This window comes from Telopea speciosissima, chromosome 10 (assembly GCF_018873765.1).
Source record: "Telopea speciosissima isolate NSW1024214 ecotype Mountain lineage chromosome 10, Tspe_v1, whole genome shotgun sequence".
Classification (NCBI taxonomy): domain Eukaryota; kingdom Viridiplantae; phylum Streptophyta; class Magnoliopsida; order Proteales; family Proteaceae; genus Telopea; species Telopea speciosissima.
Genome location: NC_057925.1, coordinates 14,138,245 through 14,164,483, shown reverse-complemented (window position 1 = coordinate 14,164,483; position 26,239 = coordinate 14,138,245). Strand labels below are relative to the sequence as shown.

General features: G+C 39.0%; 1 protein-coding gene across 2 annotated transcripts in view; it reads right to left on the bottom strand.

Moving 5' to 3' along the window:
- Positions 1–1,164: 1,164 nt before the first annotated feature.
- The window catches only part of LOC122642924 (dihydropyrimidinase), a 41,687-nt gene continuing 16,612 nt past the window's right edge, over positions 1,165–26,239 (bottom strand). For both annotated transcript variants that reach the window (XM_043836538.1, XM_043836539.1), the window contains exons 4-13: positions 24,560–24,829; positions 24,268–24,479; positions 8,056–8,176; positions 6,333–6,420; positions 6,160–6,238; positions 5,020–5,107; positions 4,875–4,915; positions 4,736–4,788; positions 3,965–4,121; positions 1,165–1,391 (exon numbers count right to left, since the gene is read on the bottom strand). In XM_043836538.1, the coding sequence (XP_043692473.1) occupies positions 1,200–1,391; positions 3,965–4,121; positions 4,736–4,788; positions 4,875–4,915; positions 5,020–5,107; positions 6,160–6,238; positions 6,333–6,420; positions 8,056–8,176; positions 24,268–24,479; positions 24,560–24,829 (1,301 nt within the window). In that variant the 3' untranslated portion in view covers positions 1,165–1,199. The remainder of the gene's footprint in view (positions 1,392–3,964; positions 4,122–4,735; positions 4,789–4,874; positions 4,916–5,019; positions 5,108–6,159; positions 6,239–6,332; positions 6,421–8,055; positions 8,177–24,267; positions 24,480–24,559; positions 24,830–26,239) is intronic.

Genomic DNA, 26,239 nt, shown 5'->3' with positions numbered 1-26,239 from the left:
CATTGCCCTTTTACCTACAACCAGAGTGAGCATGGTTAAATAAATGTTAATAAAAGAGAATGAGGTCACTTGAGGATTTCATCCAAATAAACTCATTTTGTAAATTTTTTTATGACATTCCAGCAAACATAGGTCCAGTTTGGTAGTTGGGCATAAGGGGATTATTTCCTTAAGTTATGTCTCTCTAATTATCTGAACATGGCTTGAGAAAGGAAGGTCTCTAGTGCTGTTTTTAAGCCTAGAGGAATTATATTTTTCTGTTGCTGTTTTTTTCCCACCATAATAGTAGAAACTAGAAAGTTGATTTTAATTATTTGAACATATATACTATAATTCAGAAAAATAGTTGGAAGGCTGTTCCTCAATTTGGAGGGTGGGATAACAAGGCCAGTGGTGGTGGCGGTGGTACCAATTACTCAATGATTTTTACTCAAGCTCGTGACAATAGGAAGCGATACAAAAGCGATCATCGATTAAGCCTCGGAAATGAAGAAGACCTGATTGCACGTCAGAACAACCATCATCATCCTCATAATCATAATCATAATCATCAACAAGAAGATGATTCAGTTGTGGTAAGGCCTCATTTTCTTCAATATAATGTTGTTATTATCTTTAATGTATCTGTATTTAGTAAGGTGGAATAACCTTTACTTTCTTTAATGTGCAGAGAAAAAATAAGATTTTGAGCTATTTTATTTGCTGTATAGGGGCTTGATTTTGTACACAATCCAATCAGCTCTGCAAAATCCTGGCTGTTTTTGATAATTGTTCAACAAAAATAGAGCTATGCGGTTTGATTCTGTAATCTGTAAAGATAATTTTTGTTCTTGTGAAACTGAAAAGCTTCTGTAATACCAGATTGAGCTACATTGCTTCATTATTTTAAATTTAATTTGGATTTTTCCATTTTAGCTTTGAATTTGGGAAATCAAAGGGAAAAAGAAGATATTGGAGGATCCATAGTGAAGATAACAATGAAAAACAAGTAATAACAATCATAAAATTTCCTGGCTTAAAACCATAAATATATATACAATAATTGAGTGTGTTTTTTTTTTTGTTCTTAAACATATAAGCTCAAATAAATTTTCAACTTTTGTCAAATGCAGAATACTAAAGATATAACTTAATACTACACAGCATAGCACTCCCTGTGATTTCTTACTTACCAAGAAAAGAATAATGATAACTGCAACTCAAGTTGCAGCTTTGAAACGGCGAACAGGAGCATTTAGAGATGACAGGTATGTGGCATCAGCCCTTTCAATACCATTAAAAAGATAACTAAAAGGGGCCATCTCAATGTATTTTCCCCAACCAGGTTGAACCTTGAGAGCACCACCTTCCCATACAACTTTTCCTCCTGCAATTGTCACTTCTACTTTTCCCTGTGAATGTAATCCAAATAATTCAGAAATTGGTGTCCATCGGTAAGATTTGGACTCAATTTAAGTACAAGATGAAACTTTGAAATGGTGAAATTCCACATACTAGAACAGCTACATATGAGTACTAATTGTATGTTCATACATACATATGCACACAAAACAGGAGTATGTCTGAGAAAGAGAGAGAATTGTTTCTATTTAATTTCTAAAATGGACTGAATGGATCATGCATGTGGCGGTTAAACATGCCATAAATGCAAGAAATTATATAAAAGAGATGCTGATCAGAGTCGAATTTAACTAAGCTTGATCCGTACTACAAGTTAAAGTAGTACAGATGCAAGTTATTTTGACCTTCCTTGTCCTTTAAAGACCTAGCACCATGTGAATTTTTCACAACTCACTTCAGAAACACTGCATTTGTTGGTCTTTGTTGCACATGGCCAAATCATCCCAATCAACATTCTCTCATATTAGTTGAAGAATGCAAGCAACGGATCTAAGCATCCAAGCATTTCATATTAGACCAATAAATAAAAAATCATATTTACATAACCAAGCTACTTTACTATTTTTACCAAAATCATCCGTACTCTCTCTACATACTGGCAAAACAAGCAAATACGTGCAAAATGGCAATAATCTCCCAAAGAGGTCAGAATCCTCAATAACAGTACCCAGGTATTGTTGAACTCTAATAGTATAAAAATTTTGTGCAAAAATTTATTCAATATGAAGGTTTTTCAATCAATTTTTTCATTTAGCCACCCCTCTCCTTCCCACCCCCACCCAAAAAAAAACCTTTGTCTTATGTCATATGTTAATATTATCAAATGTACTTAGATAGCATCCCATTACTAGTAATATGCTTGTTTTGTATTTTTAAAAAAAAAAAAAAACAGTAGTATACTAGAACATCTTAAAATGAATATTAGCTAGTCAGTCATAGATTTTTATCTATGCACAAATGAACTATGAAACAAACAGAACTATCTACTAATCAAATGACTATGTCAATAAAAATTACAAATACTATTCGTCTAGGAGGTCAATGCAGAGGTAACGAATGAGTGCAAGGATAAAGGTTTGACCATCATCAATAACCCCACCAAAAAGCAAGAAAAAGAAAACCCAAAGAGGTAGCAAAGGGGATTTTCTTCAATAGAGATCTAATTACAATCTCCAATATGATGTATTTATAGACTTACTGGCCCTAATTAGACCCACTACTAACTTGAGAGAGAGCATCCCAGTGATGAGGCTCCTGCTACTGCAGGGTCTGGGAGGGGCAAATGTACACAGCCTTACCCCACTTTGCGGAGAGTCTGTTTCCATGTTTTGAACCTACAACTTGATGGTTGCAATAGCTCAACTTAACCGTTGCTTCAAGGCTCGCCCACTAGACCTACTACTAACTTAAAAGATCAAAACATCCTACAAAAATTAATAAAATAATTAAACACAAATATCTCGTATTAGATTACTTGCACCCCGTAGTAAAGCAGACACAACTTTGAAGTGTAAGATCTTGATCTTGCTACGATAGCTTAAAACTTTCAAACAATACAAAATCAAGAAGTTTGCACATCCAAAAATAACCCTAAAGAAAATGACAGAACTCGGTTTTTTTGAAACTTCAAAATTCGATGCCTCATTGCCTCTCTCATCTTAATGAAGTTACTCATCCTTCAAGGCCTGAATCTTCCATGATTATCAAAGAAAGTCACTTGGATTTCTACAATTAATTTGGCCAGATTTAGCATGCATCTGATCCACTTCAGCCTCTTTTTCTTGAATCCTGATCTACTCCATGGATCTACGTAGATTTATTATTCTCTGTCCAACATTAGAGGTCTTGAATGTGAGATCCACAAGCTGTAGGATTAACACTATGAAATTCCTACATCAAGTTTCTCATATATAAAAGGCACCACTGCTATCAGAGTTTTGGTGCCAAAGGGACTGCTGATCTTTTTCCTCTTGGAAAATAAATTACTGAGTATTAAATTGATGCCCTCAAACACTCTGTTAAAGTCCCAAAGTCTTCGACAGATTTTATCAGTCCCAGCAGTCTTGCTTTGTGGTTGCTACTGACTGGGAGATTAAAAAAAAAACAGAATAAAGAGGGATGCAGTACAAGTAATGGACATCTGCGGTCAGTCCTTTCTTTGAACGTCATTTAAACTGGGCTGTCTTCTCCCATAATAGGTCTACTTCATCTAAACTGTGTAACAGTTTAAAAGAAAGCATTGTAAAGAGGTTTCTAATTTCTAAATTATAACTTGTCTTGACAAGTGTGAATCAATTTGGTGAAATTCCGTAACTTGAGCAAATGATTAGATATTAACCATTTTCTGATCTCGTTAAGAATCAATTCGCATATGTTAGTATAGTGGACCATAGGTCTGAGTCCTGATTCACAATCCATCACTGCATGCAGCCTATCTGGCAAGTGAAAATTATTGCACAACACCTCAAGTCCGTGTCTTACAAAGACTCACAGGTACCAAACTGGAATAGATACAAACATATCAAGGATGTAATACAACCTAAATTGTCATGACAAGGATTACCTTCCCTTTGCGTCCTTCATAGACATTTGTATCTGATCTGGAGTGGTGAGTAGCTGCAGTTATCTCGAAACTTGAATTTGGGTTGAGTATGATTATATCCGCATCAGATCCAGCAAGTATTGCTCCCTTTCTTGGATATATGTTAAAAATCCGAGCACTGCCAATTGTTCATTATCCACATACTTTATTCAGAGTAGAAACTTCTTCATAGGTTCAACACAAATAACATCACTTAGTTACAAAAGTTTCTTACAGAGAAAGAAGGTATGAACTCATCTACCATGCAATAACTTATCTTCTTTCCCAATTCAAAGGAGAGGATTTAATTCATTAAAACAAAGTGGTGCAAGAGAAAAAAGAATGGGTATACAGGCCAGTATGTAGACATACGACAGCCTTCATACTCCACTTTGCTATGTCGCATCTTCCTCAAACCTTCCACCTGGCAGATGCACAGGAGAGTTCTAAATATGGTGGGAACTCACCAAGGAGGCCTCATAGCCCAAAAGTCAGGCCATTGGATGATCCTAAATTCTAAGCAAGGCACTTTTTAAAAAAAAATATGCATGTGTTATGTGCCTGGGGGGGGGGAGTTGGGAATATGGACAGGACCAAAAGTGTCGTAGTATTTGAAGGTCAGAATCATCTTCTATGACTGATCTTCATGCTGTTTGATTACACCACATCAGGATTACACCATATCATCATGTATAACCTCTTTAGTGACTTCACAAACATAGCAGTATATATGTGGAGGACAACAGAGAATACCATTCAGTGCTTGTTATTCGCACATAATCAGTAACTGATATTTGGCCAGATTCCTGCATCAAAATAAATTGTGATGATTAGCTTTCCAATTTCAGCCACTTGCTTTACATGGTCATACTACAAAAACATTGCTGCTTACCACCATTGTTTCCCAGACGAGATGCATCCTTTCTTCTATACCTAGGAAACGCAAAGATATTCACAAATTTATAAGAGTTGACAATCAGATGCCAGACCAGGAAATTGAAAAACTAGCATAGTCAGAGACCACAAAATGAGATTACCATTGACACCATTTGGAATTTTTCGGAAGTCATCAGTACCAAGAGCTTTCTGTGTGGAGTTGAATGTACAATGATCAGTTCCTACAAGCTGAAAAGGGTAAAAAGTTCAAATCATCATATGGAACTTTTGTTGGTACTGCTCCTATCCACCATATGGAATTACAGTAGATAAAAAATGATAAAATTGTTATGGAGATATAGCTACTTGGGGTTGATAAAGGACATAACCGATTAAAAAAAGGAGTGAGCTGGAAAACACACGGCAGGGATTTGCCAACCTGAATCTAGAAGGGCATCCAGGTTGGGATTGTAAAGTGAGTGATCACCTTAGGACAACAATTGGTAGTATATCCCACAGATAGGCATGCTTTGAGGATCACCATTCAGTGATCATTTTTCGATATGTATGACAATAGCAATACTTGATATAAATTTAAAAACAAATCAGAAATCCAATCAAAACTTTCTTCTTCAGTTTGTGACAGAATCATAAAAAGGATGATTAGTTTCACTGTTGGGTCAAGTGATGGAAGATTATGTAGGTGGGACCCATCACACTGATATTAGGCGTCATATCTACTTAATATATCCTAATACAATTAGTAACAGAACCAGTAGTTGGTACTATTTAAGAATTTTAATTGAAGTAGATAGTACATAACTTTAGAACGACATGGTAAGCATAAATAATTTAACATGATCAAGAGAAAGTACAATTTAAACTTAATCTCTTCACTAAGGTGTTTTAAGAAATAAAAATATCCTCACTATCCCAAACAGTCTCAAACCTACTCAGAAAGATGTCAAAACAACTTTAGAGGCTACATTTGGAGGATATGATTAGAGGGTGGGCCTTGGTGCAATGGTTAGAGGGTGGGCCTTGGTTGCTCCATTGTGAGCAAGTGGTCACGGGTTTGAGTCTGGAAACAGCCTCTCTAGGAAGCAGGGTTAAGGCTGCGTACATTATGACCCTCCCCAGACCCGGCACTGGTGGAAGCCTCGTGCACTAGGTATGCCCTTTTTATTTGGAGGATATGATTGCTCACAAAGTTCATGTCATGTTTATCCAAGCTTATCTGCAGATGTGAGGGTTATAGGGTGTTGTTTAAAATCTATCTAGTCCAGCGATATAAACTACACCTGCAAAACTCCTCTTGAAAGGGCAGCTTGTAGAGCTTTATCATGCCCCGATTTCCTTATTGGAGGACTCATGACATACCTAAACATGAAAGAACACACAATTCTTGTTATCATATCCAAAGAACAGAAAAAAAAGAAAGGAAAAATGGAAATGAAAGTGTGCAAGTTCTTGCTTCGCAGCAATGGTGAAGTCAGGATTCCAAAGCCATGAATCATCAAGTACAAGTCCAGAAACTACTGGTTCTCCAATAACCTTCTGGCCTGCATTTTGAAATAAAACGAATAATCAAAATGGTCAAAACCTGAAATCATCAGTCTCAGCATCAGAAGATGTACAACCTTCAAATTCAAAGGTAAGTAACCAACTAAACAAACATGGATGCACAAAAATGAAAATTTACCATCACAAATAAATGTGTGTGTGTGTGCGTGTGTGTGTGAGAGAGAGAGAGAGAGAGAGATTGTAAACTTGGGGATGGGATGGTGTAAGGGCTAAATTGCTATGAAACAATGCCTCCACTTGCGCCTCTATAGCAGGGTTTTCTTAGTTTTGGTGTTTTCCTTTAAATTGACTTTTGATGATTCTTTAATGATCAAGGTTATCAGGTAATTAAATAGACTTAAATATTCAAAATACTCAATATATTTTTTTTTTTTTATGTTAGCCCCAAACTCCGTTCGCTCCCCTATAGATCGCTCCTTGATACCCCAAGGAACAGGCTTATTGTTGTATCCTGGGGTTTAGATGTTTCTCCTCTTCGGTCTCATGGTCCGCCTTCTTAAGGCTTGAGGCTTGTATTCCCCCCCTCTCTCCCCGTGTATTCTCCCCCCCCCCTTTTTGGGGGGGTATTTCCTCCTCATACCTATGCTCTCTCTCTCTCTCTCTCTCTCTCTCGTAATTGGTGTACCCTCGTAACATAGAAATAGAATTATCAATTTTCTTAATTTTGGAGTGCAACAAGTCAGTTAATTCTCACATAAGCTTCAGTCTGTTCCTAAGTGACTTGAAGATTAGGTGGCTATGGAAGCAGGGGAGGGGAAAATGTGCAATGCTCTAAAAGTTTGATGTGGTTTCAGAGAGAGGGAGAGAGAGAGTGAGAGTGTGTGTGTGTGTACATTAATATATAAACTGCAATAGAAACATCTGCATTCACAATAAAATATAGCATTTAACCAAACAAGAGACGTAAAAAGTAGAAAACTCATTGCAAATTAACATCATCCACAAAAAATTTATAGTAAAATGAGTAATGTATTTCCCTTCTAAACGCGAAAGTGAACACAAGTATGTTTGCGTCACCTTTACCAGTCGAAACCTTAAAATGAACAATTACAATGAAGTTTGCCTAAACCAGACAACAAGTACATGTCTTTTCATCTTGTTTACAGAAACTTGTTTACTTGGAGGGAGTACCGATTCAGTTTTTTGATGTGGCAGTTTTACGCAATTTGACACCAAAACCATGAAATCAATTTTTGGTTCAAGTTTTTAAGAGAGGCAAAAACCATAAAACAAGAACTAGGATGGAACTGCCACCATGACACTCCTGGGAGCCTACAGAGTTTTGGACACTAATGCCCGTTGCAATTTTGGTCTTTTTATTTCATTTGTTCAACCACCAATCCATTTACTGTTATCATGTTCTTTGAAGGACACATCAAAATTCAATAGCTTATAGTTGTGGAGAACCAGTGAAGCTTTGGATATGGAATCATCGTTTAAGGATGAAGTTACAACTATGGGGTAATTGGATAATTTGCACATGACAAAAACTCATTTAAATTAAATTTGCAAAACAAGTACAATGATATGGTTCAAATCAGAAATATGATGCATCCAATACTATAATGATAGCCATCAAATATATTTCCTCAATAAGGATAAACAGCTCCAACCTGATTTCTGAGCTTTGGCGATCTCTTCCATCGCATCAACGCTCATCACATGAACAACATAAAGTGGTACATTAACAAACCCAGCCAAACGAACGGCTCTAGCAGTTGCCTCTCCTTCCAGCTGCACAAAAAGTAAACCAGGTGGCTAATTGTACCAAAGCATGACCTTGCTGACATTCATTAAGAAGAGAAAATGGAGACTTACCATAGGACTAGTGTCACAATATCATTAACTGAACACCAGTAACCACAGAGAGAAAGAGAGAAAAGATTGAGAAAAGAGGGTGAGACTTCTGAGAGTAGATCGCAGGCTGTGTGCAGCAGCTCCCCCCACCCCCCACTGATTGTGTTTATAATATGGAAAAAGGCTTACAATGTAGAGTACTACTGATGTAGATCGAAATATAAAGAAGAAAAGGCCAAAACACTGTTCACTGTTCACTGTTCACATGAACAGTGTCACAATCCATATTTGCCTTGTGTGGGGATGCTTTTTAGAAGATCTTGTGGGCCCATCAAGTGGAGAAAGATTCTATCCTAATGCTGCCATAGTGCAGTTTCTATGTTCAGTTTTAGAAAGTTTATTTATTTCAATTAGGTAGCTTCTAATTTTAGTTGGTTTCTATTTTTGTTTCCTTGCTTGTTTAGAAGGCTGGATCCTACACTAGTTCTACTTTCCATTAGTTTCTATTTTCCTACTTTCTATTTTATTTTAGGAAGTTTCTATTTTCTTACTTTCTATTCTGTAAGCTTGCCTAAGCTATAAAATTGGCACCCATTGTCAGGCACCAATCGATTAATGAAATTTACAAGCAGTGCTTGCCTCCAATTCTGAGAAAAAATTTGCCTTTCAACAGCTGAGATAGCCTAACCCCCCTCCTATCCCTATCCCCCCCCCTTTCTATCTATCCTTCTATTTTGTTTTTTTGTTCTTTCAATCAACCCCCACTGTTGCTGCCATCTTGTGACTGCAATAAACTGCTGCTGGAGAACTCTTTGAAAACTTGAATCAATCCACAGTCATCACCATGTACTGCTGCTGCTGTTTACACAATCAAGTGAAGGACTGCTGCACCTGTGATCTCAGTTCTGCCCAGAATCTGCTGCAAACTTCAGACTTGAATAACTTCACAACCAGCCATTAGAATTGGCTGATATTTGGAGCACAGACCACCCTTGCCTAGGCCTTCATTTGATCCTACTTTGAAGCCATTCCTGCTGCTGGTTTGGTCCTTATTCACTAAGTTACTAATTCTGACTTAGTTTCTATTTTGGTGTTCTGCTGCAACTATTATCGATCCTACCGTAGAGTGGTTCTTAGTAGAACCCCTTCTACATTAACAACTAGGAATCCATACTCAAGGTACCAGTAGGAATCCTAGAAACAAATTAATACTAGAAACCTATCTTAAGAAAATAAGGAAAACAAAGATAATTAGAAATCCTAATCTAACTAGGAAAATTAACAACACAAAGTACTAAGCTACGATAGGGACTCCCCCTATCGTGGTACACCGTACACTCTAGCTTTTCTTACACTCCCCCTCAAGCTGGAGCATACAAGTCACCCAGCTTGGAACAAACTTGCCGAAAAACAGGACCAAACGACTGTTAAATAAACGCATCAGCCAGTTGATTTCGAAGAGACGAATGGAGTAACAATCAGCTTATTCATGATGGCATTCCATACAAATTGACAATCAACTTCAATGTGCTAAGTTCTTTTGTGGAACACCGGATTACGAGCAATATATATAGCTGCTTGATTATCACAAAACATCTTCATCGGTGACGAGACAGGGGAACCCAACTCTTGAAATAATGACTTCAACGACATCAACTCAGCTGTCGTATGAGTCATAGCTCGATACTTATCCTCAGCACTGGATCTTGCTCAATTAAGGGTGTAAATGTGTATTGAGTACCGAATACCGAAACCCTTTTGTACTAAATTATCTATACCGAATCATACCAAAAAAAATCGGTATGGTATCAGTATGAGATACATGTACCAAGTTGATAGTCAGTACGGTATCAGTATGGACATAATACTGAAAATACCCCATACCGTACTGATACCGTACCGAATATTACCGAATCAATTCGGTACGGTATCGGTATGGGGTATATGTGCAGTGTACCATACCAAAACCGTACCAATTGACATCCTTAGCTAAAGTAGTCTGTTTTTTACTTCTCCAAGTAACTATATTTCCACCAACAAATGTACAATACCTCGTGGTAGAATGCCTATCACCAGATGATCCAACCCAGTCAGCATCAAAGAATCCGACCAGATCAATACTTCGATGGGAACGATATGTGAGTCCTTTACCTGGAGCTCCTTTCAAATAGCATAGAATACGACATGCAGCTTCCCAGTGAGCCTTCTGAGGAGATTGCATTAACTGACTAATAATACCCACAGCAAAGGAGATATCCGGTCGTGTCACAGTAAGATAAATAAGTTTCCTAACAAGGCGTCTATACCGGTGTTTATCTTCAAAATCCTCACCGCTATAAGCTTCAATTTCTTATGTAGGTCCATGGGAGTATCAACCGGTTTGGATGCAGCATACCAATTTCAGTCAGCATATCTAACACATACTTCCGTAGGGATAGATTGATACATTTCTTGCTCCTTAGTACTTCAATACCAAGAAAAACCTAAGAGGACCTAAATCCTTCTTCTGAAACTGCTGGAGATAGGATTTTACTGATGCAATACCTAAAGTATCGTTCCCAGAAATAATAATATCATCGACATAAACAACAAGAACAACCACTTTCGAGCCATGGCGCCGAACAAAAATAGAGTGGTTAGAAATTTAGAATCGCATTGGATAAAACCACAACGGGTAACGATGGAGCTGAATTTGTCAAACCATGCTCTAGGTGATTGTTTCAACCCCTACATAGCCTTGTGTAACCTGCAGACACAAACAGAATCCTCCCCTAAGCAACACACCCAGGAGGTTGCTCCATATAAACCTCCTCCTCTAAATCCCCATAGAGAAAAGCATTCTTGATGTCCATCTGATACAAGGGCCAATCCAAATTTACTGCCAAAGAGATAAGTACCCGAATAGTGTTCAACCTAGCAACTGGAGAAAAGGTTTCAAAGTAATCAGCACCAAATGTTTGAGTGTATCCCTTTGCAACCAACCGAGCCTTAAGGAGTTCAATAGATCCATCAAGATTGTATTTAACTGTGTAGACTCAGTGACAACGTACAAGATCCTTTTCTGGGGGAAAATTCACCAAAGTCCACGTCTGGCAAGATAAAAGAGCATCTATTTCTATATCCATAGAAACTTTCCTCCCCGAATGAGAAAGAGCTTCATGATGATTCTTGGGAAGAGAACTAGTAGACAATGAAAGGGCAAAACTATGGAGAAAAGATGGAAGATGAGACAGGGATACATAATGATCAATGGGATTGGCAGTCAAGGATTTCTGAATACAAGAGTTAGTACCTTCACGAATAGAGATAGGTAGATTTAGAGAAGTCGGTGGAACAAGAGCCGGTAGAACAGTATCAGAATGTATGGTGGGTGGAGCAGGAACTGGAGCCGAAACAGGAGCTGAAGCGGAAGTCACGACCTTAGTACGACGCTGATATAGTTGCAGTGGAGGAGCAAGATAAAAAGGAATAATTGCAGGAATTATACGACTACAATCAATAGAAATAGGAGAAGAAACAGGCGTAGAATAAAACGCAGTACTTTCAAAGAAGGTGACATCAGCACTAACAAATTGCATATGAGTCACATGATCAAAGTATTTGTAACCCTTATGAGTCCTAGAACAACCAAGAAAGATAACTTAACCGCCCGGGGAGACAATTCATCAATATTAGGTTTTAAGAGATGAACAAAACACACACAATCAAAAACCCTAGGAGGAACAATAAACAAAGGTGCAACAAGATATAAAAGAATATGCCACTTGGTTATCAAGGTTAGAAGAAGGCATCAGATTGATTAAATAGCATGCAATAAGAACGGCATCACCCCAATATTGTTTAGAAACATTCATACGAATCATTATAGATCAAGAAATTCCAGTAAGTGTCTATTCTTACGTTCGGCCACCCCATTTTGTTGCGGTGTATACGAATAGCTCGTTTGATGAAGTATTCCATTATCTAAACAAAACTTAGAAATTTCCCGTACTCAAGAACATTATCAGATCTGAAAATCTTAATGGAAGTAGCAAATTGAGTCTTTATTTCTTGATAAATTTTTTAAAAAACATTAAGAAAATCAGAACGATCTTTTAACAAATAAACCCATGTCAAGCGGGAATAATCGTCCATAAACATAACAAAGTAAGAAAACCCTAACCTATTACTGACATGACATGGACCCCAAATATCAGAATGAACTAAAGAAAATAAAGACGGACTCTTAGGACCATTACGAGGAAGAAATGAGGATGAATCATGTTTGCCAAGTTCACATGTTCCACATTCAAGCCGAGAAATGGATTTGCGACTTGGAATAAACAACTGAAGCTTGGACAAGGAGAGATGACCCAGACAAAAATGCCACTGAAGAGGAGAAGTTCCAACAGTAGAGGTAGTACCTACTAGAAGGTCTTGAAATACATAATAGGAGGGATAGAAAGTAATAGAACAACTAAGAGATTTAGTAAGTTGACAAATAGATAAAAGACTGAGGGTCAATTTAGGTACATGAAGAACAGAAGATAGGGTCATGGATGTAGTAGGGAATACGCTGCCGTGACCGACAATATGAGTAGAGGAACCATCAACAAGAATAATAGGAGCAGAATGTGAAATGGGAGATAACAAAGTAAATAAGTGAGACTTACCTATTATATGAGAAGATGCTCCAAAATCAATAATCCAAGGAGTGGTAGTGAAGAAGGTTGATTACCTGTATGTGCTAAGGTAGCAATGGAAGTAGAAGCTGATGACTCAAGTAGTTTGAGTCGTTTCAGTAGCTGATTATAGTCATCACGAGAAACAAGTGTGGTGGTAGATGCCCCAGGAGTAGATGTGGTGTCATTGGTGTGCACGTGCTTGGTAGAATTATCAGTCATGGCTGAATTGGCTAATTCATTAGCCCAGTCAAGTCAACCATGTTTGGCCCAACATGTGTCAACGGTATAATTCGGTTTGTTTCAGAAGGGACAGTAGCGAGAAGACTTATCAGGTTGCTGCCCATTAGTACTACGACCATTAGATCCGTGACCACAATCTCTTCCCTGGTCACGGCCTCTACTAGAAAAAGAGTTACCTTGTCCTATGTTGGTTGTGAAAGCCGAACTTTCCCAAGTGGGAGAAGGATCAACTTTGTGAGTAGTTACCAACATTGAAGACGAGAGAAGGTTTCATTCAGTGAAGGTACCTTTTCACCAATAAAGAGTTGACTATTGACAGCCTGATAGTCAGGATGAAAACCTGATAGAAACTTTGCAACATAGAACTCAGTCAGTTGAAACTTTAATTGCTCTAGATCAGTAGTAAGTGGTTGGTGAATCTGGAGCTCCTCAATAATGCCCATATAGCTGCTGAAATATTCAGTAAGAGACTTATCTTCTTGCTTGAAGTTAAACATCTTCTCATAAAGATCATAGGTTCAGGATATATTCTTGTCTTGAGAGGTCTCTTTCAGATCATCCCAAACTCCCTTTGCAGTAGAATGAAACATAACATTGGCTGCGATGGTAAGTTCCATTCTATTCCATAACCAAATCTTAAATATGAAATTTTCACACATCCATTCTTCCTAGGCAAAAATCACAGTAGGATCCTTGGAATCAGCAGGTGGAGGATCAGAGGTGAGATATTTCATCTTACCTTTTGCATGGATGTAGACTTGAACAGCTTGGGCCCATAACAAATAGTTAGATACCCCATTAAGCTTGATACTGGTAATCTGAATGTGAATATTGTCAAATGGAGGGTTGGGATCAGCCATCATGCAAACAGGCGGTATAGGAATCAAAGGCAGCATGTAACACAGTAGTGAACACATAATAGAGCACTAGTGGAACTAATCTGAAGAACCAAATCAGCCAGCAGCAGCAATTCCTTCAAACCGAGAACTTGAAATTCAGGGTTTTGAATATAATTAAGCAGCAGGGTGTAAATGCACCTGAAAATTAGATCGAAGTCTCCTCTAGTGATGGATAAACAGGTCCCAAAATATTGGGATGAACAACCAAGTCGGTAAAAATTCTTTTGATTTGTATCAAATCTGAAAAATTTCCGGAAAACAGAGTACCGCAAAGAGCAATAGAATAACTTGAATTGTAGATGATCAGACCACCAGAAGTACTTCAAACTTGGATCGATTCTACTGTACGATGAGACTAAGTGGTCCTCAAAAAATTGATCCAAATCAACTGGTTTGATGAGAAGTAATTGAATATTACAAAATTCTGGAATCAACCTTCAGAATCAGCAATCGTAGGCCTGGTATGCTTGAATAATGATATATTGCAGGGGGAGAATCTTCAAATCTTCATAAACAGTAGTAGAAGGCCCTAGTTTAATTCTATATCATCACAAACTAGGGCACAATGCAGCAGATAGGCAGCATAGGTGCTGCAACTAGTAAGCGATAGTAACTCTTAAAGAACAATCATCGTATATTGACAGAAAAAAAAAGTTTTTAGAACAAGCTTTAACCAACACTGATCCTGTCCCTGATCGAACCAAACGAGAATAAAGCAGCGAGCTTCCAATCATTGATTGATTTGATTAAAACAACCTCATCTGTCTAACTCAAGCAGTGAGGGTTGGGTGGCATCTCCCATCGCCCTTACGGATTTTGAATCTTTATTATGGGTCAAAGATTCCTGACAGCAATGAGGAAGACTTTGATTACTGGTATTCAAGCTCTGATACCATGTCACAATATCATTAACTGAACACCAGTAACCACAAAGAGAAAGAGAAAAAAGATTGAGAGAAGAGGGTGAGATTGCTGAGAGCAGATTGCAGGCTCTGTGTGCAGCAGCTCCCCCACCCCCCACCAATTGTATTTATAATATGGAAAAAGGCTTACACTGTAGAGTACTACTAGGAATCCATACTCAGGGTACCGGTAGGAATCCTAGAAACAAAATAATACTAAAAACCTATCTTAAGAAAATAAGGAAAGCAAGGATTATTAGAAATCCTAATCTAACTAGGAAAACTAACAACAAAGTACTAAACCACGATAGGGATTCCTCCTACCGTTGTACACTCTAGCTTTTCTAACAGCTAGAAAAAACCATACACCCTAATGAGCTTAGTAATGAGGGAAGCTCAGCATATCTAAAATTTTTATAACCACAGGCCCTAAAAGACCAGCTATCACTCTAGTCTACAGCCAGCCGAGTTCAAAAACCCAACAATATTCCCCATACACCAAAAGTTGATTAATGAGTTCCTCAGTCCTCTCCTTCTGGATACTAGGAAAAGGACTTGCAGCCCTTCTCCTTGAACCATGAAAGATGAAACCACAACTCACTTAGAAGAGATGTTTAATAGAATACTTAACGGAGCTCTTGTGGCCTGTTGCCATCAGTAGTCTAAAACTCAGCCTATTATTTTTTCTTGTTCTCTTCAGTCTTCATTATTGTTCTTTCTTTATTTTCCTTCACCATCCAAAATCACCCATACAGTCTCTAGCTGTATTAGACACTGAAAACAATCAACTGGGGGGGTGTCATGATGGGTTATGGCAATTCAGAGTTCAGACTCATCGGAACCAATGAAACTGAAACCCATGGAATTTAAGTTTATGTATGGTGATTTTGAATGTGCTGCTTAGGTGAATGCAATTAGTAACTCAATGGTTGAAATTGACAAGGAAGCAGAAAATTTTCATGTCAACTTCAGATGGAACTCATGGAAGATAAGTAAATTTTTCTCAATGAATTTCTTCAAAGAACTAAAACCACAGTGTTGAACCGCTTATCCCAAAAGCTCAAGCTGTTAAGTAAGGGCTACAACAATGTATATCAACACACATGATGGACAAGGTTGGATGTATCAGATTGGGAGTCAATTTTTTGTCTTTCAGTATTGGCAGGATATACAGGGTATCTGTATTATTCCAATATTTCCTTTTCTTCATCTTCTGCTTCCTCTCTCTACTTCTCTTCCCTATGTCTCCACAGATGTTGAATCTTGTATCCAACATACCAACTCAAGTGGATATTATCAATATTTGTGAAAATGACTCCCAAGCTGATAAAAACCGGCTTCCCTGAGGACTCAGATGTGGACCACCAAAAAACTCTGAAGTCTGAACTATCCTTCATCTCTTTTTGGTTGGAGAGCAGCAGGGTCCCACCGCTTGTGGGACCGGATTTGTGTGCCTCTTTGATGCAGTATCCAGTTTTCAGCAGAGAAAAGAGAAGAAGAAGACCCTACAGTTCAAGCTGGCCCAGTTTGGGTTAGGTTCTCTGGTTCAAATATGGTTTTATGGACCAGTTCACCCGAAAGTGGGGCCAGTTAAGAGTTTTAATTCTTTTTTTTTTTTTGTTATTAAGTGTTTTATTTAGGCTGGATTAGGACTCTGAGTCCAGCCTTTTTTTTTTCTTATTTTATTCAGAGTTTTAGTAGCATTAGAATAACTCAATAGCAAGCTATCGGCTAGAGGAGTTTTAGGCCTATTTTGAGTCTTTTCTTATTTTAAGTTTATAAATATATACAACAACTATACCCGACCTCACGAATTTAGTAATGAAGATGAAGCTTTGGCTCAGTTGTCTGTGGATTTCAGACTTTCTTTTGTGGATTCGGGAGGTGCACTACGATTCAGGTGTAAATGTTGCAGATTCAACAAGGGGAACTAGTGGATTCCAACCCCACAGGTCAGGTGGATTCCTGATCATATCTTTTCCCTTTTCTTCTTCTATCACCCTATTATTATAATATTATCTGGTCATATCTAAACTTCTCTGTCTTACTTTTACCTTGCATATGCCTTATTTTCATTTCTATTTGTTTTTGTTTTGCCTTGCTTATATGCTGATCTGTTATATAATATTATGTCCAATTTTCTTCAGTTTATGGTTCTGAATTCTAGCATTGGACTACTGTTTTCAAATACCCTAAAATCTTCATTGATTCTAGGCCAGATTGGTATGATATCAATTTCAATTTCATGGGGAGATTTCTATTTCGGAAATTGTTTGGTTTGATTGTTGCACCTTATTTCAGTTAAATAGAAATCAAATGGAATAGAAATTGTGAAATAGCTGAGGAGCAGTTTCAATTTTGAAATTGAATTTGATTTCACCATTGCTCTTTAATGAGCACGTGATTAATTTGATGGGAAAAGCAGTAATTTCATGTAAAAATAAACACCACCCTTCTTCTCTTGATGTTCTCACCACCACCACCCTGCCTTCACCTCCTGGCCACCATCGCTGCCACCCCCACCCCCCCCCCCCCAACCACCACTGTCACCGCTACCACTACCACCAACACCACCACCCCGCCACCACCGCCACGCCACCCCCCACCCCACCCCCACAATCACCACCCTCTCACTCTTGCTCTTTGAATCTTCTTCTAACCTTTTATACCTTGCGTTGCACTCTGTATTTCGTTTGTACCTTGGGTGTGCTAATTCTCTGTGTTTTTTTTTTTTTTTTATTCTGGGATTTATTTGCAGTTGGGAGGTCCTTTTATGGAACATCTTAATATACCAACTATCTCTGTTGGCTCTTTTTGGTATTGTTGTTGTGTGGTTCTTGCTTTTTTCTCCTCATATGCGGATCTATCGTGTTTTACCCCTTCTTTTTTCCTATTTGTTGTGTTGTGTGTGTGTGGGGTGTGTTAGCTTTTAGAGTGGAAGAAGAAGAAGAGAAGGAACTTCAAGAGAGCAGCCACGATTTTGGTTTGGTGTGCTGTGTCTCAAAACAAGAGACTAACATGCTTATATTGAAAAGAATATATAATTACACACAGGCCCTTAGCCTCATACAAATGACACAAAGAATACATAAAAGAGGGGTTATGTACATATATACCCCTGATACAGCTATTCTTAACACTCCCCCTCAAGCTGGGTGGTATATGTCATACATACCCAGCTTGTCTAACATAAAACTAAAGTGATGAGAGCTAAGTCCTTTGGTGAAGATGCATGCCACTTGTTGATTTGTCTTTACAAAAGGAGTACAAATAGTCTTAGAGTCTATCTTCTCCTTGATGAAGTGTCTGTCGACCTCAACATGCTTTGTCCCGTCATGTTGAACTGGGTTGTGAGCAATACTTATGGCTGCCTTGTTATCGCAATAAAGACTCATAGGTTCAGTCGTCTCAAATCCCAATTCTTGAACAAGTTTCTTAAACCATAAGATTTCACACACACCATGAGCCATGGCTCTAAACTCTGCTTCAGCACTTGACCTAGCTACCACAGGTTGCTTCTTACTTCTCTAGGTGACTAAATTTCCCCCAACAAAGGTACAGTATCCAGAGGTGGATCTTCTATCAGAAATGGACCCGGCCCAATCAGCATCTGTATATACTTCAATTCTCAAGTAACCATTCCTAGAGAAGAGAAGGCCTTTTCCAGGGCATGACTTCAAATACCTGAGGATCCTGTAAACTGCATCAAGATGTCCCATCCTGGGTGCATGCATAAACTAACTCACCACTCCAACAGCGTAGGTGATGTTAGGTCGGGTGAGGGAGAGATAGATTAGCTTACTTACTAATCTCTAATACTTTTCAGCTTCCACAAGAGGTTCACCACAATCTTCCCCTAGTTTGTGGTTCTGCTCAATAGGGGAGGAGATTGGTTTGCATCCTAAGTAGCCTGTCTCTGTAAGTAGATCAAGAACAAACTTCCTTTGGCAAACATTGATCCCTTGCTTGGATCTTGAAACTTCAATCCCCAGAAAATACTTCAATGGACCGGGATCTTTGATCTCAAACTACTAAGCCAAATAAAGCTTAAGCTTTGAGATTTCAGCTTCACTGTTTCCCATGACCACAATGTCATCAACATAAACACTGAGAGCCGTAATAGTGCTGCCCTTCCTTTGTATAAACAATGTGTGATCAGCTTGACTTTGAGTATATCCATTTTGAAGGAGAGCTTGTCTGAACCTCTCAAACCAAGCCTTAGGAGATTGTTTGAGTCCATAAAGAGCCTTCCTAAGACGACACACTTTCCCATTGTCACCAGGATGCTTGAACCCAGGAGGAGAGTGTATATATACCTCTTCTTCTAGGTCACCATGTAAGAATGCATTCTTAACACCAAGCTGGTACAATGGTCAGTCAAGGTTTGCAGCCATTGAGAGAAGTACACGAATGGAGTTATGCTTGGCCACCGGAGCAAAGGTTTCCTGATAGTCAATGCTATACACCTGTGTATAACCTTTGGCGACAAGTCTTGCCTTATACCTCTCCACAGTACCATCAGACTTGAACTTGACTGTGAATACCCATCTGCATCCAACAGGGATTCTCCCTTTAGGGAGTTTAACAAGGTCCCAAGTGTGATTCTTCTCAAGAGCCAACATCTCTGTGTTCATTGCTTCTCTCCATTTTGGATCTGCCATAGCCTCTGCTACATTCTTGGGAATAGATATGGATGAGATAGCTACAGTGAAAGCTATACCTGTAAGGGAGATCGAATCATAGGAAACAAACTTGGCAATGGGATTAGTACATGCTCGAGTTCCCTTGCGGTGAGCAATAGGAAGATCTAAGTCTGAGGATGTAGAAGTAGAGGAAGGTATACCTGTCTCGATGGATGGAGGCTTAGGATGAGGAGATGAAGAAGGATTTTGGCAGGTCTTCTTTATAGGAAGCCATGAAGAAGGATTTCTCCTGTCCTTCGTATACACCAGTAGCTCCCCCTGTTCTCTGTTCACCTGTGCACTAGGAGGCTCCCCCTCAACAACAATGTCCACAGAAGTTTTCTTTTCCTTGTCAATCTGAAAAGGGGAAAAAGGGACAAGAGAGGAGAAAGGAAATGAAACAAACTCGGGAACCTCTTCACCCTCAACACCACCACCAAGAGATGAACACTCCCACTGAAGAGGTGATTGAAAATACAGTATGGTTTCAAAGAAATGGACATCTTCGGAGAGAAGGCACCAACGAGTAGGAGGATGATAGCATTTATACCTTTTGGAGGTGGAGGAATACCCAAGAAAGATGCACTTTAGAGCCTTAGGATCCAATTTAGTGCTGGAAGATTTGCTAATATGTACATAGCAAATACAACCAAACACCCTTGGAGGAAGAGAAAAGGAAGAAGACCGTGAGGGTAAGGCATCAAGAGGAACTTAAAAGTTCAAGATACTAGACGGCATGTGATTAATAAGAAAGACAGCAGTGAGTAGAGCATAAGACCAAAAAATTTTTGGAACATGCATGGTAAACCAAAGGGATCTAGCCACTTCAAAGAGATGGCGATTTTTTCTTTCAGCCACCCCATTTTGTTGTGGGGTATCAACACAGGCCACCTGATGAATAATGCCATGGTTAGAAAAAAAGGTTTCCAACCCACTATACATATACTCCCCACCTTTGTCAGAATGAACAATTTGAATCCGAGTTAAAAATTGGGTAGACACTAACTCATAAAAAATTTTAAATGCAACATAGACATCACTCTTGTGTTGCAAAAGGTAAACCAAAGTAACCCGAGAATAGTCATCAATGAAAGAAACAAAGTAGCGGAAGCCACGCAAAGAGGTAACAGGGGAAGGCCCCCAAACATCAGTATGGATAAGATGAAAAGGTGAAGTAGATCTATTACCATTGGATGCATAAACTGTTTTACAACTTTTGGCAAATAGACAAGGTTCACAATGAAAAACATGAGTGACAGGAAAAGAAGTAAATAAATGTGGCAACAGTTTCCTCATAACAAAAAAAAAAGGATGCCCCAAACGACGATGCCAAAGCAAAATATCCTCCTGAGTACGTCCACTTTCTTGTCCACAAACAGAGGACTGAGCTTGCACAACAGGGGAAGCACCGGTCTCCAAAACATACAAGCCGTTAGTTTCACGACCACTGCCAATCACCCTCCTCGTCACCAAATCTTGAAAAAGACAATGGGTAGGAAAGAAGGTGACAAAGCAGTTCAAAGATTTAGTCAATTGGCTAATTGAAAGAAGGTTAGTAGCAAAGTTGGGAACATGAAAAACAGACTTCAAAGGTAAAACTGGTGTAACCTGAATATCTCCCTTACCAGAAATGGAAGAGAAGGAACCATTAACAATTTTTACCTTATCTTTCCCAAAACAAACAGAATAGGAATTATACAGCTGAGACCTACCAGTCATATGATCCGTGGCACCTGAGTCAATGACCCAAGGTGTAGTGCCAGAGGAGGAAGAAGCCTGTAGTGCAGTAGAAGTAGGAGTAGCAGAGGAACCATCCAGGTGGGCCACAATCCGGCGAAATGCAGCAATGTCTTTTTTGGAAAGAAAGGATGGATCAAATTCAATGACTCCATCATGAGCCTTAGGCCCCTTCTTCCGCTGTCCCTTCAGTCCCCCAGAGGAACCAGAAGGGGGGCTTCCCATGGAGATCCCAACAAAAGTCCTTTGTATGCCCAGATTTGCCACAATGGCCACATAAGAATCGGCCCTTCGCAGCTCCCTTATCAGCTCCCTTAGTGGAGTCCTGAGGGATGGAAGAAACAAGAGCAGAGCGCTCAACAGTGGGAGTAGTCCCCATGGCACCCTACGGGTCTCTTCACTCTGTAGATATCCACACACCTCCTCCAATGAGGGAAGACTTGGTCGGCCAAGGATTTGTACCCTAAGAGGCTCAAAGTCAGAATTAAGGCCGCCAAGGAGAAATAAGACCCTCTCTTTCTCAAACAACCGGTGCACCTTGACCTCATCATCAGGACACAACTGAAGATCTCTATAATGATCATACTCCTCCCACAGGCCCACAACAAGACTATAGTAGTTAGAGATGCTTCTATCACCCTGGCGCAGGCTAACAATCTGTTGGAGAAGTTGGTACACCTTTGTAGAGTCCCCAACCCGATCAAAGATACGGGGCACACTGTCCCAAATGTCTTTGGCAGTCTCCTTGCCCATAAACCTTCTTCCAATTTTAGGCTTCATTGAGATAAGAAGCCAAGCCAAGCCATCACAAGAGAATTCTCAGTGTCCCATTTGGAGTACCCTTGCTCGGTAGGAAGGGGGGCCTTGATGCTACCATTTATGTATCCCATCTTCCCCCTACACCGAAGAATCAATTTCATGGATCGGGACCAATTCAAATAGTTGTGGTTCTCAAGCTTGGCAATAGGAAGTTGGATATTGGGGCTCTCAAAGGAAGAAGGGAGAGATGGAGCTGTTTCCACAAGGGGCAAGGGTGTTTCGACATTTTTCTCACCCATATTTGATCTCAAATCAGCCACTTAAAAGGAGTAAACAGCAGCACTTCAAGCAAACAGGTTTGTCTCAAAACAGTAGGCACAAAAACAAGGCAAACAATAGCTAAAAAAGCTTGAAACACTTGTAGATCTTCAGAAAATACTCAAATAGCAGCGGAGTAAAGATAAGCAATGCTCCTTACCCAAAAACGATACAAATGGACCATAAAAAATGGCCAAACAAGGCTCTATTGAAGAGCAGGTGCCAAACAAGAACTCCAGCTGGCGGAAATTCTGGGCAGAACAGCCAAACTGAGATGCAATGGGAATGAATGGGTGCTTGCAGAAGGTTAGAGAGAGGCAAAGGAGATCAAAGAGGACCCCCAAATGAAACTAGAGCACCAAGAAGCACTCCATTTGGATTCCAAACGAGAGAGAAACAAGCTGGAGAAGATGACCTAACCAGTCCTTCGAACAGCAGCAGAAAACAGGTGAATGAAACCCTTCTTCACACTCCAAACTTCCTTCGAACACTTGTAAACAGCAGGATCAATGCTCTGATACCATGCTAGCTTTTAGAGTGGAAGAAGAAGAGAAGGAACTTCAAGAGAGCAACCACGGTTTTGGTTTGGTGTGTTATGTCTCAAAACAAGACTAACATGCTTATATTGAAAAGAATATATAATTACACACAGGCCCTTGGCCTCATACAAATGACACAAAGAATACATAAAAGAGGGGTTATGTACATATATACCCCTGATACAGCTATTCTTAACAGGGGGGGGGATCACACATTAGGACACCAAACCCTTCTACATAACCCTAGTTTTCTTTAACCTTCAACGACTAATGTATTCTGTAACTCACATGATTGATTGTTTTCATCTCATGCGTTATACTTGATTGTTGCTTTTACCTCATGCTTTATACTTGGAGTCATTAATGTAGAAATGATGAGGCTGCGGGTGTTCTGAAGAAAATTTTCCACAAGAAGACATTATGAAACGAAGAAGCAGAGCAGTACATTTGTAAATTTATGTTGACAGCTGCAAGAACATAGTTTTTTACCAGTTATACCAGTTTTTGCTAATTTAACTGCTAGTGTACTAAATGCTGCCTACTAGGGATCAACAATCAAATATTTGTGAGCTATTTCACTCTTCATATCTGTGTTGATTTCTTTACACAATGATGAAACAATTCTACACAAGACAAACTGAATTTCTTCAGATTCGAACAGGTTATATAATCTTTCAGCCAAGCATGGGTAATTTTGACGAGTTGACTATCCCATTCTACTAGGACTAGTCTAAAAGGAGCAAACAAGTATCTTCTTCGGGAGGAGAAGAAACGGAAGATTGTTGGAGAATCCACCATCCTTGCTTTCTGACCCTTAAAAGCAACCAAAAGCAGTGGTAGAGTAAGCATGCTTCATATATGTTAGACATCACCAGGATACTTCTAATTAAAATAGGACAAGTGATGTCCAGCCTGTACATTCATGTTAACAAAAGCTGGTATACTCCCCCTTCAACTTCAGCTGGACATATTGTACCTTCAGCATTTCTTGGTATCAAGCATATAGCAATCCTTGGTACAAATCCTGTGGATAGTTCTAACTAATTTCATGAACAATTCAACGATTTTGTGTTGTTCCTGCAAGTATTGAAGCAAATTCAATACTTCTGCCTAATATCCTGAACCGCATACTTGATTAGTACCTCCTTAACCACGATTTCAGTCCATTTGAGAAACTTTAACTCCTCATGCACCAAATAATTGTTAAGTGCCTCAATGGGATTCTAATTAAATGTTGGTTGATCTGGCAGGGAAAGAAGAACAAAGAATATTCTGATAATCTAATTACCACAGGGGGCCTTGAAAGGGCATGTCCCTCGGGACCAGTGATACCAAGATCAATCATTCTATTTTGTCCTTCTGCAACAGCATCTCCATTTTCTGCATGAACCATAGCCAAGGCACCAAGAGACTTGCATTTCTTCAAGCCTTGCAATAGAAGGTCATCAGTGATCATAAGTGACCCCTTGTACGCAAGGAAAAACTTGAAAGAGTTGATACCTATATATCAAAAGGGCACAGTCATTAATAGAAAAAAAATTTTCTATTGCAATCATATCCATGCCACACATAGACCTAACCTCTCTTCTGAACCATGATTTCCATCTCTCTTGCAACATCTTCATCCCATTTTGTAATGGCCATATGGTAACCATAATCCATGCATGATTTTTTTGCCTTTTTTGTGTAGGCTTCAAAACCTGCAGTCAAACTCCCATTAACTGGTATGACAAAGTCAATGTGCATTGTAGTTCCCCCTGCCAATGCAGCAGCCTGACCGCTGAAAAAGTCATCAATGGTCTCGGTACCCATAAACTCCATTGCTAGATGCGTGTGAGGATCAATTCCACCTGTTAAATAGCAACAAAATTTTTGAACTTTATCATAATTGGTCTTATTTATTATAGTAGACAAGGTAACATGTTGATGTTGAACACAGACATGAGGAGTCAAACCATATGACAACGGAGAAGGCTCTCAAACTCAAATCTTATAAATTTAAGATTTTTTTTATGCATTAAGTACTCACACGGTGGAAGATAAGAAGGCATATTCCATGCCTCTACCCATAACGGACAGTGCAAAGGGCACATCCCCACCATGATAGGCTCAACCAAGACAAAATCTTGCACCAATAATCATCCCAAACCAAGACTTTTACCATTGAGGCTGTTTTCTGTACAGTAGACATATTCTAACGTAGGTCAAAGGTACTTAAAGAGGTACTAAAGAAGAAAAAAGAGCCTGAGTCAACTCAGTAACTCAGTTGAGTTGACTCAGTCCTAAACTCAGCTGTGGGACTGGTTCACCCACTTTTGGGTCAGATATGAACCAGCAGAATTTTCCATCACGGGGCACATTTAAAGTATTATATTAGAATTGTTATTCCTGATTTCTATCTTGTTACTTGTTATAGTTGAGTTCCAGCCTGTTGGGACTTGGGACTCTTATCTTATCCTTTATTTGTTAGAGTTTAAGTTGTTTAGGGCACCCTAAAAGGAGAGAACAGCCTATCGGTTCCTTATTGCTGTTTTTCTTTTCTATTGAAGTTGTTAATACTTGTTTCTATAGGCTGAAAGGTTTTCCTAAGGCCTATATGATTCAGGTCTACTAGTAGTCTATTTCAGCACTTGTAAGGCTCAAAGAGCCCACTGTTTTCTGAATAAAAAGAATAGCTTGTTGCCTCCATCGAATTCTGTGGTGATTCTAACCAAGCTCTATGGTGGTGAAGGGTGATTCCATGGTACATATCCTTTCTCATTCTATCTTCTTCTTCAGTTCACAGGTCAGTTATTTATATCCGTTTTGATTCAATTCAAGTCTGCTTTCAGAGATGTATTCTGTAGTCCCTGCTGGGTATTTACTGATCAATACCATTATTATTTCATCTTCTGAAATCTGTTTAAGATAAGTACAGTATTGGTGCCGAATTCCGTCCAAGTTGAACTTTTCTTGTTCAACTAGGATACCTTAATACCTAGTAATTAGACCATCACATTTTGTTAACATTTTACTAGAGTATTCGTCTCTGTTAAAAGATCCTTCTATCTGTTTTCAGACCAAATCTGACCATTGGATAACTGGTTTATGAGAATCCCCTGCAATCTGGTTCTACGGTTCTGTTAAAGTAATCCTTGTTCAGAAAGGATTTAATCAAAGCTCAGAATCTGCCATTAGATTAATCTGAAATTTTGATATCTTGCTTATCTCTATTAAACTAGCCTTCGATCAGAATTCTGTTCAAATCTGAGTTTTTGATT